The following is a 14,203-nucleotide window of genomic DNA, read 5'->3' on the forward strand; positions in this document are numbered from 1 at the left end:
GCCTGATGTTTTCTTTTACTTGTGTTTATAGTCAAGTGCACTGACTCCTCCTCCTTAGCAACAGTTCAGGAGAATGAACAACTAAACCACACCTCACAGCACCACACAGAAACAATTAAAGCCAGAACAAACAGTACCATATTATGTGAAGCTAGTCATATTTTAGTGACTATTTTACTACTTTTTTTTTTTTTTTTAAATCAACTGAAACATAATTGTATTTATTTTGAGATCATGTTGAATTCAGGACATCCAAAAATGCCCGCAATGAAGGGTTTGTCAGATTAAGTTTATAAAATTATATCTTAAAATGTCAAATCCAAATTGGTGGTCATTTTGTACCCAACAAACATTCGTAAAACCCAAACACACAACAATTATGATATTACAAATGTGTTATAAAAGCTTTGTATGTGTTTTAATTGACTATTTTGAGTAGTTTGAGTGAATAGCTTAACCTTTTGAACGAGAACAGAAATCAGAGAGCATTTCAATAATGTTAAGCATGAGAAATAAAGAAGTTGGCTTGATTTAAAAGTCTCTAGAGGCCAATTAATGTGCTGATGTTACCAGCAAACACACACACACACACACACACACACACACACACACACACACACACACACACACACACCCACATACACGAATGAACACACACAATCATTCACAATCCTCAGAGGAGACGGTTGCTTAGTGACAGTGTTCATATGCTATATAGAAAAGAGGAAATAACTACAGCAAAGCTTCCTTAAATTGGCACACTATGGTTTGGCTTGTTTATGAATGAAAGGATCAGCTCACCTTAGGTAGCTTGATGTTTTTTCGCCGGTTCTTTTTGTTGATTATCAGCCTGTCCCGTTCCTGAAAGCAAACCAAGTCATCAATATGTACTGTTGGGTTTCTAACAATACAGCAATAAAACACAAACTGCGCTCAAAGGCACAATTAAAGATTGAGTTAATTTCACATTAGATACACTGCATAAGTGTATCACTTTCACGTTCACACTAGTTTTCAAGAGTTTGAGTGGGTTTTTAAAATTTGTGAAAAATGTTTACCACTAATGCTCACCAAAGATGTATTTATTTGATCATACAGGCCTCCTCACCCTTGTGTATTACTCAACCGATATAAAGTGATAGCAGATCAATAAACACACTGCAGTTTAATAAATATTGCAGCTGTTAATAATGTAGTTGTTTAGATTATATCTATGCAGTTTTTTATAAGGATAGTGCTTATTTTAAATATTTATAATCTCTGAGATAAAACGTGTCAGGACCCATTAGCCAATCATAAACAGCAGAGCAAATACAGTTAACGTTCCGCCACAATACGGCGACAAAAAGCATAATAAGTCCTTAGAGGAGAAAAATGTTGCGTAATTTCAGCATTTCGTAAACTACAGCTGATCAAATCATTATAAAACTGGTAAGTGACTTTCTAAGTATATTTCTCTCTTTTGTATGGTGTAGTGCTGTATTTATACGATAGTAATCTGCAGCAACGAATTTAGGCATGGGCAATATGGCCGATCGCCCAGGCTGGCATCTTGCTAGAGAGGCGGCACGAGGAGACATTCCAAAAAAAAAAAAAAGTGCCCCAGTTTAAGTTTTAAGATATGATTTACTTTATGCAAATATTAATTTAAAGTAATCCCAGAACAAAAGCGTTAGGGGCCATTCACATTTGCCGTCTTTTGCATGCGCAAAATTGTTACTCTATGTGCAACCAAAACAACACTGGTAAACCAAACTGATGTATGCGTGTAAAGAACCATTCCCGCACTCCCAATGCATTGCTTCTGATGTGAATCCCGGTTGTTTACATGCACACTGATAAAATATGTGCCACCCATGCGCTGTGAAACTGGAGTAACAGCCTTTTATGCAGAGAGATGTCGACACGCAGCGAGTGTTGCAAGTGAACAGAACCAAAGTTCTATATATTGAATAGGTTGTTTAATACGTTAGTTATATATAATGACAAAGTTTGGCTATAAAGCAATAAGGTGAGATGATGAGTCAGTGAGTTAAGACTTAAAATTAATTATAGAAGTCTATTAAAATCCTTATAGATTGTCATAATATTCATGAAAAAGATTCTTAAGTGATTCCTTATCTTCCATATCACTCCAGTCGTGGAGACTGTTGTGGAAAAAATTACCTTTTTTGGGGTATTATTGTGATATTCCTATTGCAACAGAAAAATACTGGGGAATATCTGTAGACCGATGGCATTTTATGCTGTTCAGCCTTATAATCTTAAAATGTGAGTATTACGCTATGCTATATTACGCAAGAGATTCATTTAAAATACTAGCTCTAATGTGACGTTTGTGAAGTAACAATGGTTTCTACAGTTCTGAAGTCAGCTGCAGATGTGAATGAATGGCAGAAGAAACTAGTTACTCTTACAAAAGGATTTTTAGACTCTCCGTGTTTGATTTTGTCTGTATATCGTCACTGGTGGGACAATAACACATTGGTCTCCCACCAGTTCCAATATAAAGCCATATTGCACTGTTACTTGTGTGATATTGCTCATATGTAGTAACATTGTTATAAATGATTTTGAACTAAAATGTCAGATTTTATGGTGTCTTTTCTCCAACCTTCTGCAATTGTGTGTATTAGTTCTTTTGTTTTGCTGTAAAAATACACAAACATTTTGTAAAAATGGACACCAAAAAATCCCGGAGGGACTGATTATTATCATAATTAAACAGATTGACTTTTTCATATATAATGGTACTATCATATTCTTTTTAAAACTCTTTGAAGAATAGAGATTCCAAAATAGCTGCTTTTATTTTTTGACTTTTATAAATGGATTTTTTTGGAAAAACAATTGAAATTAGTTTTTTTTTAATAAATATAGTTTTTGTTACATTATAAATTACTCTTACTTTAAATACATTTTAGATTGAACAACTAACACAAATATTCATATTTCAAATAAATGTTTCAAATGCTACTTTTGATCAGGTTTTTGGAATTTAATGCAATCTTTGCAGAATAAATGCCTTCATTTCTTAAAAGCTGATGATTTTGCAAGTCGTGTGCTGATCTATTATTTTCAATGCTATAATATCAGCATGTGTGTGAACAGAAGTCAAGAGGGAGAGAACAGAAAAAGAAAGTGAGGCTGTAATTCACTTCTAATTAGGCTTTGTCCTAATGAAGTAAACAAACCAATTAACAGACACAGCGCTGATAACTGAACACAAATAATTACAGGGTGAGACCATTTAGAGAATAACAAGCACACAATGACACAAACACACATTTATAAAGCAGGCAAGGACGCAGAATGAGCAACTGGAAGTAGACTTAGAGTCAACAAGTATTCAAAACTGAGAATCTTTAAAATGAATACAACAAATAAACATTGATTCATTTACACAAATCACCTTTTCAATGCGGTTTATGTCAGATTCTAAGTGTAAACATCCGTGACATACATCACTTATTATAAGAAAAGTGAGGACATACAATAAAAATGTCAACAATGTATGAAGACATTTTAATAAAGCATTACATTGGTAGCATACACTGAGTGAGCAAAAGGGGCGGGCTCAAGCCAGTGTGCAGGGGATTGTGCAATCTGATGAGAGGCAGAGCTCCTGGTTCTATGCTGTAATTGAACTATAAATGCACAAAATACAGCGATTTTGATCATAAAAATGATTAAAATCATTTAAATCATACATAAATAGCATTTAAAGCACAGATCAGAGGACAAATATTTATTTTATCATTAGCATACTTCTCATGATGGCACTGGCTCATCTGCGCCCCCTGACCGCACGTCTATGGCATACACATAACATCTCCCAAAAAATGTGTAAACTCCAACGTATGTATGACACAAACCTGTGTGAGCTCGTCTATAACGCCACGCTGCTCGCTGATTTGCAAGCGCAGGTACTCCACTTCCTGCTGCTCGTGGGCCTGACTCAGGTCCGTTAGTGATGTGTGTCTCTTCAGACCTCCAGACTGTGAGCTCTGCTTGGATTTCTCCCTCTGAACAAACACACACACACACAGAGAGAGAGAGAAAGAGAGAGAGAGAGAGAGAGAGAGATATTATCTCTTATCTGTATTACTATTAATTTTTCAATGTTTTTAATATATTTTATATTTGAAGTGCTTTGGCAATACTGTACTTAATGTCATGCCAATAAAGCAACTTGAACTTGAACTTGAACTTGAGAGAGAGAGAGAGAGAGAGAGAGAGAGAGAGAGAGAGAGAGACACGTTTTTCTATGTTCTAACAAAAAAGCAACCTACAATGTTGACATTTATTTTTTTTGGGTTGTTTTACTTTCAAAAGGCACAATTACCAAGCATCTTCAATGTGTTTATTCAATTCAATTCAATTCAACTTTATTTGTATAACGCTTTTACAATGTAGATTATGTCAAAGCAGCTTCACATAAAAGGTCATAATAAATTGTAACAGTGTACTTCAGTTTTTTAGTGTTTAAGTTCAGTTCAGCAGTTTATGTAAGCAAGTTGCAAAATTGTTAATCACAAAGCTGTCCTGACATAGTTCAGTGTACATTTTACATTTTATCTATATTCTAGAATTCAGCTTAAAGGGTTAGTGAAGCCAAAAAAATTTAAATTTGATCATCATTTACCCACCATTCACTTGTTTCAGTTTTTTTTTTTTGTCAACACAAAGCATGGTTTTTCAAACAAAGCTGAAAACCTGTAACCATTGACTTCCATACTATTTATTTTTCCTGCTATGAAAGTCAAGGGTTACACGTTTCCAGCTTTCTTCAAAATAATTTATTTTGTGTTCAGCAAAAGAAAGCAACTCATAAAGGTTTGGAGCCACTTGACAGAGTAAATAGTGAGTAAGATTTTTGATATCATTTGAAAAGTCTCAGTGTGAATGGAACAATGGTCTCATTCTCATCATACAGTAGGTATAATCTAAATAAACACTTGAAACTTCAGGCATCTTTGACGCCCTGCCGAATGTGTGTCATTTGTTATCTACCCAAATTACCTCCTGATTCTAACAGCAGGTGGGCTCTCTACTTGGAGAATGTTTTACTATGGGTTGACTATTTAAGGAAAAGTGTCAAGAAGCTCAGCGCGATTCTGTATCCAGATTAGTCTGTATGCAGCTCTCTTGCTCTATAATATGTCCAGTATATTATTAAAAGTCAGGTATGCATATTTTGATCTTAGATTTATCTTTGAGGATTTTGATGTCTTGTATTAATTGTTTATGAATTGACTAAATAACTAGCATAATACACATTTACCTGACTATTAAAATGTTATGTTTGAACACATTCTTCTAACTCTGTAATAACACTGTATTCTTGTTTCCAGACTTCCTGCTTCAGGTCAGTAAACAGACTAAAATCCAGTTGAGATGGAGCATCAGGCACAATAACTGCATTTAAGGGATCTGACAGACACTTGATATTGATTCAAGTGTAAGTAGGTGGAAAAGGACTTATTTCCGTCTAGGGTAACAAGTTGTTGCATGACTAATCTAGATAGGGTGTCTGACCCTTGTTTGAAAGTAATGTTGTTCTGAATTAGGTGTACATGGGAATCCATGAGCTTGGCTAAACCAAAATTATTATACAGAACAGTAGTTGGTTATATTTATAATATTAGCCTTGACCTCTGATTTAAATTAATAGTACCTTTAATTCAAGGGTGAACATCTAAGGAGACTAATCAAAAATACTGTAGAATGAGCAAACAAAGGAGAAGCTATCTAAAAGTATAACATTTGTTCAATAATCAAGACTGACGAGAGTATGACCTTGAGGGATGCCACCTTTTTTTCACTGAGCATCCGAATGAACAAATGCAATAGTTACAAGAGAAAAGGTTCAAACATTCATCTAAATTATATATTCATATAATCCTCTTAATGTTTTATTATTGGAGTCAGATAAAGCGAAAGATAAATATATTAATATTCTACAGTAAATCACCTCATATTAAAATTGGAGTCAGATACGAGCTTAATTGAAACTAAAACAATATTGTGCATCCACCTTCATCCACCAGTGGACACCTTCATTGGACCAACTTGGTGGACCTTATAGTGAGTAAATTTAAACCTTTGTGTGAACAACTCCTTTAAACTGTTGTCCATCAAAATGCCTTGTCTGTTGTTGATACACACATATTTATAAGTGATTGGTGCTTGATTGCCATCTTCATAAATGTCTAACCAAACCAAACTCTGGTAGAAAACGTGTCAGGTTCTGAAACACAAGATCCAAACCAGGCTAATTAAAAACACCTGTACTCACTAAACACCAAAATAGCTGGATTGAGTTGACAATTTCCATCCCAAAAGTTCTCCAAATCGCTTTCACTGCTAGAAAAGCTCATCCAAAACATTCACTGCCATAAAATGTGATAGAATTGTGTTTACAATTTATATAATAAGGCGCATGAGGACACTTTTAGCTCCTTAAATCTAAAGAGTGACAACATAAATGTATACAAGTAAATGAAAACATTTCCCAGGTAATAGAACAACAAAAGGAGACAAAATATGGCAAAAATATGGCAAAATTTTTGAAAATCAGCAAACTGATCCCAATTCAGATAAGCCAACCACCAAAACAAATTTTAGTCATGAAAATACCACCCAAACTGGATAGAAAGCCATCCATCGAACACTGTCAGAAACTACTTGTAAATTTCACAAGCAAATGCATCAAAATGACAAGTTACATAGTATATTAAATATTAAAATTCGAAAAACAAAATAGTATTTTCTTGTGAAACAAACTCCAATCTTATCTACAATGCCCTATAAAAATGTAGTGTTTTACCTATACATTGAAAAAAAAATTCCTTGGAAGATTCATTGAAAAGTAAGTGGTTTTAAACAATTTATATGGGCTGAATTTAACAAATTAAGTCAAACATTACTAAATGTAACTTATTTGTTTTCATTCATTCATTTTCTTGTCGGCTTAGTCCCTTTATTATTCCGGGGTCGCCACAGCAGAATGAACCGCCAACTTATCCAGCAAGTTTTTACACAGCGGATACCCTTCCAGCCGCAACCCACCTCTAGGAAACATCCATACAAACATTCACACACACACACTACAGACAATTTAGCCTACCCAATTAACCTGTACTACATGTCTTTGGTCTGTGGGGAAAACCTGAGCACCCAGAGGAAACCCACGCGAAGGCAGGGAGAACATGCAAACTCCACACAGAAACTGCAACTGAGCCGAGGTTCGAACCAGCGACCTTCTTGCTGTGAGGCGACAGCACTACCTACTGCGCCACTGCCTCACCCTTATTTGTTTCAGTCCATTTAAAATTATTTATAACCACTTACCTTCAAAACATGTAGGAAATCCAATTAATAATTTTTAGTATATGTCGAATAAAACAAAAGTGAAGTGTTCATTTTATTATTAATTAAAATTTTTCAAATAAGAAAAACCTAATTCAATTATTGCAATTAAAGTTATTACAAATGTAAAATATAATAATTTTCTTCTCATATTAAGCAAATTTTCATTTCTGATTATCAAGGTCAAGCCAATCATATGCTGAGTGTTAACTCAAGTCCAGTCCTACATTTTTCCCAGTTATTTTCACACTTCTGTCAGTAACACACCTGTTCTGCGTTCTCTCTGCTGAGCGTCTTCAGTTTGTCCTCCATGCGCTGTAGAGTTTGCTGCAGCTCTTCATTCTTCTTATTCAACCGTTTGTTCTTCTCAAACAGAGGCTTCATTTCTCCTTCTGCTTCTCGCACTCGTTTCAGCTGTAAAGCAGAGAAAAGCCTGATTGCATACATCCCAGAATGCAAGATCTATTGTGATTTCCATCAAAATGTAGAACTGACATTTGTCTTATAAATTTGAACACAAAATAAATGTAGAACCGTGGCTTTAGTATCGAACAGGTTGAAATTTAAATATCAAAAAACAACTACAGGTGCCATTACCCATAAAACATTTACATGTTAATGCTCAAAATATTTACAAATGCAAGTTTGATATTTGTTTGGCTGCTATCTGACATAAAATCTGGGCCCTGAAGCAGAAAGAGTGTATAACACATAAAAGCTTGAGCATTAGCAATAGTCTGCACTTCAAATAAAAAAGTAAAAACATATAAATATATATATATATATATATATATTCATATTAAAAAAAAAGTTTTGCAATAACAAAAAAGCCTTCCAATCTAGTAAAATGTGGTTTGTTAATTAAATTTGACATACTAATCATTGAAAATACTACATATGTTAATTTTAATTAAAACACTGATAAAAATTAAACATTCCAATAATAATACATTGCATATTTAAATTACAATTTTGAAAGAGTTTTGTTTATTTTTACTTTTGTTTTCAGTACATTATATTTAGTTTTCTGTTCATATGTTAATTAAAGGTATACTATGCAATTGACAAATGATTTGAACACCGTGTCAGACCAACATCAGCAGTAATAGGCGTGTCTGTTCATATGTTAATTAAAGGTGTACTATGCAACTGACAAATGATTTGAACACAGTGTTAGACCAACATCAGCAGTAAGAGACATGTCTAGTTGCAATAACAGAGATTTAAAATAGGTGTGATGGGTGGGTTTGTTTTGGTGCTTTCAAATCATTATATGGCAAAAGAATCACTTAAAGTGAGCCTTTAATTAATTCTTAATGCAATGTTTTAGTATTGTGTTTTGTACCAAATTAATAATATGGTTTTCTACTGTAGCACCTGTATTATCATTGTTAACGATAACACATTGTGAAGGTGAAGCATCTTTGTAGCTCATGTAACTAGCTATATTACAATTACTGTATCATTTAATCGGGATGTATTCTGCCCCTTTTACAACATGTAAAACAAGTCTCTGATTTCCCTATGTGAAGTGTGTATGTGAAGTTTTAGCTAAAAATATCCTAAGGGGCCCATCACACCAAATACACTTTTTGCGTTGAGAGAAGCATCTATTAAATGGTTTACCAATGGTTGAATGGTTGTGCGCTCGCAGTTGAAAAATGTCAACTCTGAGTGTGATACGTCAGTCACATCTTTTTTATTCTCCAATCAAATGAAAGCAGAGGCTGGGTTTCCATTGAGGTGACAGCAGTGTTTGTGTTGTCAAGACGACTACAGAGACTTTTAAAGATGGAGGAGAGACTAGTGGATGCAATTTTTAGTGTTATCCAGAGCTGTATGACTTTACAAATCTTGAATATCACAATATTTTTAACTATTAAAATTATAACAATATCAACACCAACACAAACACAATATGCAGCTGATTCAGTTTTTGCCTTGTGACATCAAAAAAACTGCACTGTGCTTCTTTTTCCTATAATGCTTTTGAACCATGCGCTTTTTGGACTTTGTGCCTGGATCGTGAAATAGAGCCCAATGTCTATATCTAATAAGGGAGAGATCGTCACTAATAGGTGGGGTTTTCCCCCTCTGATGGCATGTATAAAGGGAGAATGTAAATCAAAGTGTTTCTGCAGACTGCAATTATAAAAAAGTGTTATTATAAAAAAAAGAATTAATACTTTTTACCAGTAGCAGTTGGTTATATTCACAGTCTATTGCTACACAGCTGTGTTTAAACCACTCATAAAAGTGATTTTGCATAATAGATCCCGTTTAATAAAACAGTTATGGGTTGTAAAATATATATATGCCACGCACTAATTTGAAAAATTGTCACTGTTTTTTTTTTAAAGTGAAATTCTAAAAATCACAGGAGTCATTTTTTTTAAACAAAAGTTCCACAAGATATTTTTAGTGTGTAAGAAGAATATTCTATCATACATAGTATTAAGTGTGAGAGAAAACATTATGTACAGTATGTGTACCAGTTCGTTTCTCTCATCTGACAGCAGTGTGTTTCTGTCCTCGAGTTTTCTGATGACAGACTGCAGTTCAGCAATTTTCAGCTGAAACCTGCGTACATCCCTCTCATCCACTTCCTGTGAACAGAAAAACATGCTTTATTGAGTGATGGAGAGGTAAAGCTGGCTCTATATGCAATTCAATGTTGGATGTGCTCTAATGGATGCTAATGTTGCTGATGATATAAAAGTTTTTTTGTCAGTGGTCACAGAACACAACAGACCTGATTAATGACAGAGTCTGAGTTTTCCCCGAGAGACGGCACCACCTCTCTCTTTGGACTGCCATAATTGCGCTCTGATTCCTCTTTCTGCAGCAGGAGGCGCTGTGTTTGACCCGCCTGTACACCCAGCTCTTTTTCCAGTGACTGAACCACACGATCTCTGCTCTTCAACTCATCCATCTGAAACACACACATACAGCTGAAGTCAGAACTGTTACATTTGAATTCTTTTATATTTTTCCCCAATTTCTGTTCAACGGAGAGTTTTTTTTTTAACATTTCTAACCACAATATTTTAATAACTCATCTCTAATAACTTATTTATTTTATCTTTGCCATGATGATGGTACATAATGTTACTACATACTTTTCAAGTTACTAGTATTCAGCTTAAAGTGCAATTTAAAGGCTTAACTAAGTTAAGTAGGTTAACTAGGCAGGTTAGAGTAATTAGTTAAGTGATTGTGTAACGATGTTTGTAGACTATCAAAAAAACTGCTAAAGGGGGCTAATATTATTGACTTTAAAATAGTTTAAAAAATGCAATTATTTGTTAAAAAAACACTGTAGGAAATACTTTAAAATGTCCTTGTTCCATAAAATATCACTTGAAAAATATTTGAAAAATAATTTGGTTGTGTAAGTATTTGACAGAATTTACTTATACACTTATATATACTTATTTATATATTTATTTATACATCAGTTCTGTCTGGTTCTCAAATCTGATTGGCTGATAGCCGTGCGATATTCTGCAATATCAGAACTCCTGCAGCCTCTTTACCCTTTGTGTATTACTCCGCCCACATACAGCCAGCAAAAAGCAGACACTACAGATCTAAAGTTTAAAAGATGCACGCTCAAATGTTTAATTGTCAGCTTATGATTTGAATCCGGAAGAAAGTAGTTCCTCATACAAAGTTTTTGAGACTCTCCATGTTTGACTTAGTTTTTATATACACAATTATGCCATCAAACTGTTGTATAAACGCAATATCAAACTCGTAGCAGTGCGATATGGCTGTATATCGGCACTGGTGGGGGCACCAAGTCACTCGGCCTGCTGCCTTGTGCCAATGCACGCCTCCCACCAGTGCCGATATATATATCTGATGGACTGACAACTAAAATGGTTGTGCCCATGTTATGACATATTATGTTTTGTATATCAGTGTTATAAAATATTCATCTGCCACTTTATTAGGTACACATTACTAGTACAGGGTTGGACCCCCTTTTGCCTTCAGAACTGCCTTAATTCTTCGTGGCACAGATTCAATAAGTAATACTGTAAATATTCCTCAGAGATTTTGTTCCATATTGACATGATAGCATCAAGCAGTTGCACATCCCTCGTTCCACCACATGCCAATGGTGCTCTATTGGATTGACATCTGGTGACTGTGGAGGCCTTTTGAGTTCAGTAAACTCATTGTAGTGTTCAAGAAAGTCTGAGATGAGTGGCACTTTATGACATGGTGCGTTATCCTTCTGGAAGTAGCCATCAGAAGATGAGTACACTGTGGTCAGTTACTGTAGCCTTTCTATCAACTCATACCAGTCTGACCATTCTCTTCTGACATTTGGCATCAAGTAGTCATTTGCAACCACAGAACCATTCTCTGTAAACCCTAGATATGGCTGTGCATGAAAATCCCTATAGGCCAGCAGTTTCTAAACTACTCAGCCCACCATGCACCAGCAACCAAGCCAAGTTTTTATAAAAGCATGGTGCCTGTCAATGAATTTGGTGGGCAGGGAAAACCACACACATTACGATGGGCCTCAAAACCATTGGGATTTAGGTCTTATTTTAACATCTGGAAGTTTAAAAAAAGAGACTTGTTTGGTTTATATAACACCAATATGACATTGGACACATAATACCTACTAAGTTATGCCAAAACAGCTTACAAAAGTTGATTATCATCATAGGTGCCCTTTAAAAAAATTACCTTTTAATTATTGACATCAACGGATATTATAAATGAAATATTGTGAGAATATGTGTGGCCATAATACCCAGTAAAACATTTGTCGGTTGATTTATTCAATGAAATAAACACTAGGGGTGTGACATGACTAGGCGAGACGAGACACAAGATTGGGTTCATGAGAACGAGATGAAACGAAATTTTTACACTCATTTTAAGAAATTGTCTTTTATTCAACTGCAAAAAAAAAAAAATCACAAATTGCAAAACTATTTAGGTGCTTTTTTTAAATTAACTTGTAGTGAATGTTATTTTACTTATATTTTAAATAATTCTATGGAGTAAAGGACATGCAAACACTGCAAAATATTTTGCTAATAGCCTATGTGAATGTAAAATCATTTTTTAGAATTCTAAATATTAGCAAATATTTGCTAATATATAAAAGGAAAATAGATTTTTATTCAACTGAAAACACATTAAGGTGCTTTTTTAAAAATGTAATGAATGGAATTTTGTTTTATATTTTAATTAATTCTATGTCATTAAGGACACGCAAACACTATGTTTAGCTATAAACTCTACTGACTGGCTTCTCACCCAAGCAACCAAGTGACACGTGACACAAAGCTTGAGTTATCAGGTGTGTGCAAAGCACTTCATTTGCAGTTAAAATCCAATCCTACCTCCAATATGTAATGCTAATTTCACTCTCATGCTCCATCATAACATCACAACTCAAGAGACAACATTTCACCTCAACAAGAAATCTTGTTGCGATTTAATCTTGCAAAATCTTGTCACACCCCTAAAAAACATATAAACATTGTGTTTGTTTATTTAAAGCAAACACACTGACTGAAAACAGACTATCTTTCATGTTTCCATTTTGGTGACATATATGTATGTATTTAATTTATCATTCTTACCAGCCTCCGTATTTCTCTCTCACTCTCGCGTTTGATTCTCTGGATCTCATCTTGATGAGCCTGATGGGCTACTCTGAGATCAGCCGCTTTGGCCCGGTCCGCCTGTACAGCATGGGCCAGTGCCTCTTCTGCCTGCCTCCGTGACGTCTTGGCTTCCTGAAGCTCCTGCGTCAGTCTGAGTTTCTCAGCCTCGTAGCTCCTGCGGGCCTCCTCTCGCGCCTCCTCTTTCAGGGCATTTCGTAACTCACTGCTGGCCCCGTCCCGTAAAACGCACACCAGCGCCTGCAGCCGGGCCAGTTCTGTCTCGCGGACACGTGCAGACCGGGCCAGCTCAGCCTCATGCTGTCGGGACAGGCTCTCTCGTGCGGCCGCCACCTCGCGCTGCTTCTCCTCATGGAGTTTGACACGGAGTTCAGTAAGTGCCACCGAGTGCTTGTGCTGCTCAGTTTCACGCTGGGCCCGTAACTCCTGGAAACGCTCTCGTAATTTGGTCATCTACACAAATGACAGACAAGATGTGTGTATTTCCTCTCTCACTACAAAAGAAGGTGACATTAGCATTTCATAATTAAGGTGCCATAGAAAGCATTGATCCAATATGTTAAATTGTTCTCATATCTAAATAGAAGGTATGTGGCTTAGGAAAGTGAAAATAAAAAAGTCCCAAATATAATACGGCTGGTTTTGACCATATTTGGAAGGGTCATGAATATTATTGAGCTTTACTCTGATGCTTCAGCAGCTCATTTCAGTGCCTGATGCTCACACACTCATACACACACACAGGGTTGGGCGATTTGGCCTAAAATCAAAATCTCGACTAATTTTAACTTGATTAGGATTAATGAACGATTATTTTATTTAATATTTAATTTATATATTTATTATTTATCAATATTTAATAAGTTTAAGTTTTGTAAAGTGAATATGCTCATATTACAATGAGAGATTTCCTAATAAAGGGTGCATTATTTGATTTTAAAATAATTGAAGGAGACACTCATTACTTACTATCTATGATTAGTTATTAAACATCAATGCCGAACAACTGAAATTAGAACACACATTGCCTGAAACGCAGCTCTCCACGCCAGTCACCATTGTCACCGCTACCAAACCAAAGAATCACAAAGCTTGTGCTACGTGCCGTTGTGACGTGTCGTAAAATTTTTTGAGAGGTGCGTGGGTGTGCGAAGGCTGTGTCGGAACGCATGTGT

At 35.3% G+C, this 14,203-nt stretch overlaps 1 protein-coding gene across 26 annotated transcripts in view; it reads right to left on the minus strand.

Moving 5' to 3' along the window:
- jakmip1 (janus kinase and microtubule interacting protein 1) overlaps window positions 1-14,203 on the minus strand; it is a 66,530-nt gene that overhangs the window by 29,798 nt on the left and 22,529 nt on the right. For 25 of the 26 annotated variants that reach the window (XR_015507260.1, XR_015507257.1, XR_015507259.1 and 22 more), the window contains exons 3-8: window positions 12,987-13,481; window positions 10,124-10,303; window positions 9,864-9,977; window positions 7,639-7,785; window positions 3,876-4,025; window positions 802-861 (exon numbers count right to left, since the gene is read on the minus strand). Coding sequence is in view for 22 of the 26 variants with exons in the window: in XM_087281304.1 (XP_087137430.1) it covers window positions 802-861; window positions 3,876-4,025; window positions 7,639-7,785; window positions 9,864-9,977; window positions 10,124-10,303; window positions 12,987-13,481 (1,146 nt within the window). In the remaining 4 variants the exon portion in view is untranslated. Of the gene's footprint in view, window positions 1-801; window positions 862-3,875; window positions 4,026-7,638; window positions 7,786-9,863; window positions 9,978-10,123; window positions 10,784-11,214; window positions 13,482-14,203 lie in introns of all 26 variants that reach the window. The other variant, XM_087281319.1, reaches the window with a different exon arrangement.

The sequence above is a fragment of the Danio rerio genome, chromosome 14, assembly GCF_052040795.2.
Source record: "Danio rerio strain M-AB ecotype USA chromosome 14, GRCz13ab, whole genome shotgun sequence".
Classification (NCBI taxonomy): Eukaryota; Metazoa; Chordata; class Actinopteri; order Cypriniformes; family Danionidae; genus Danio; species Danio rerio.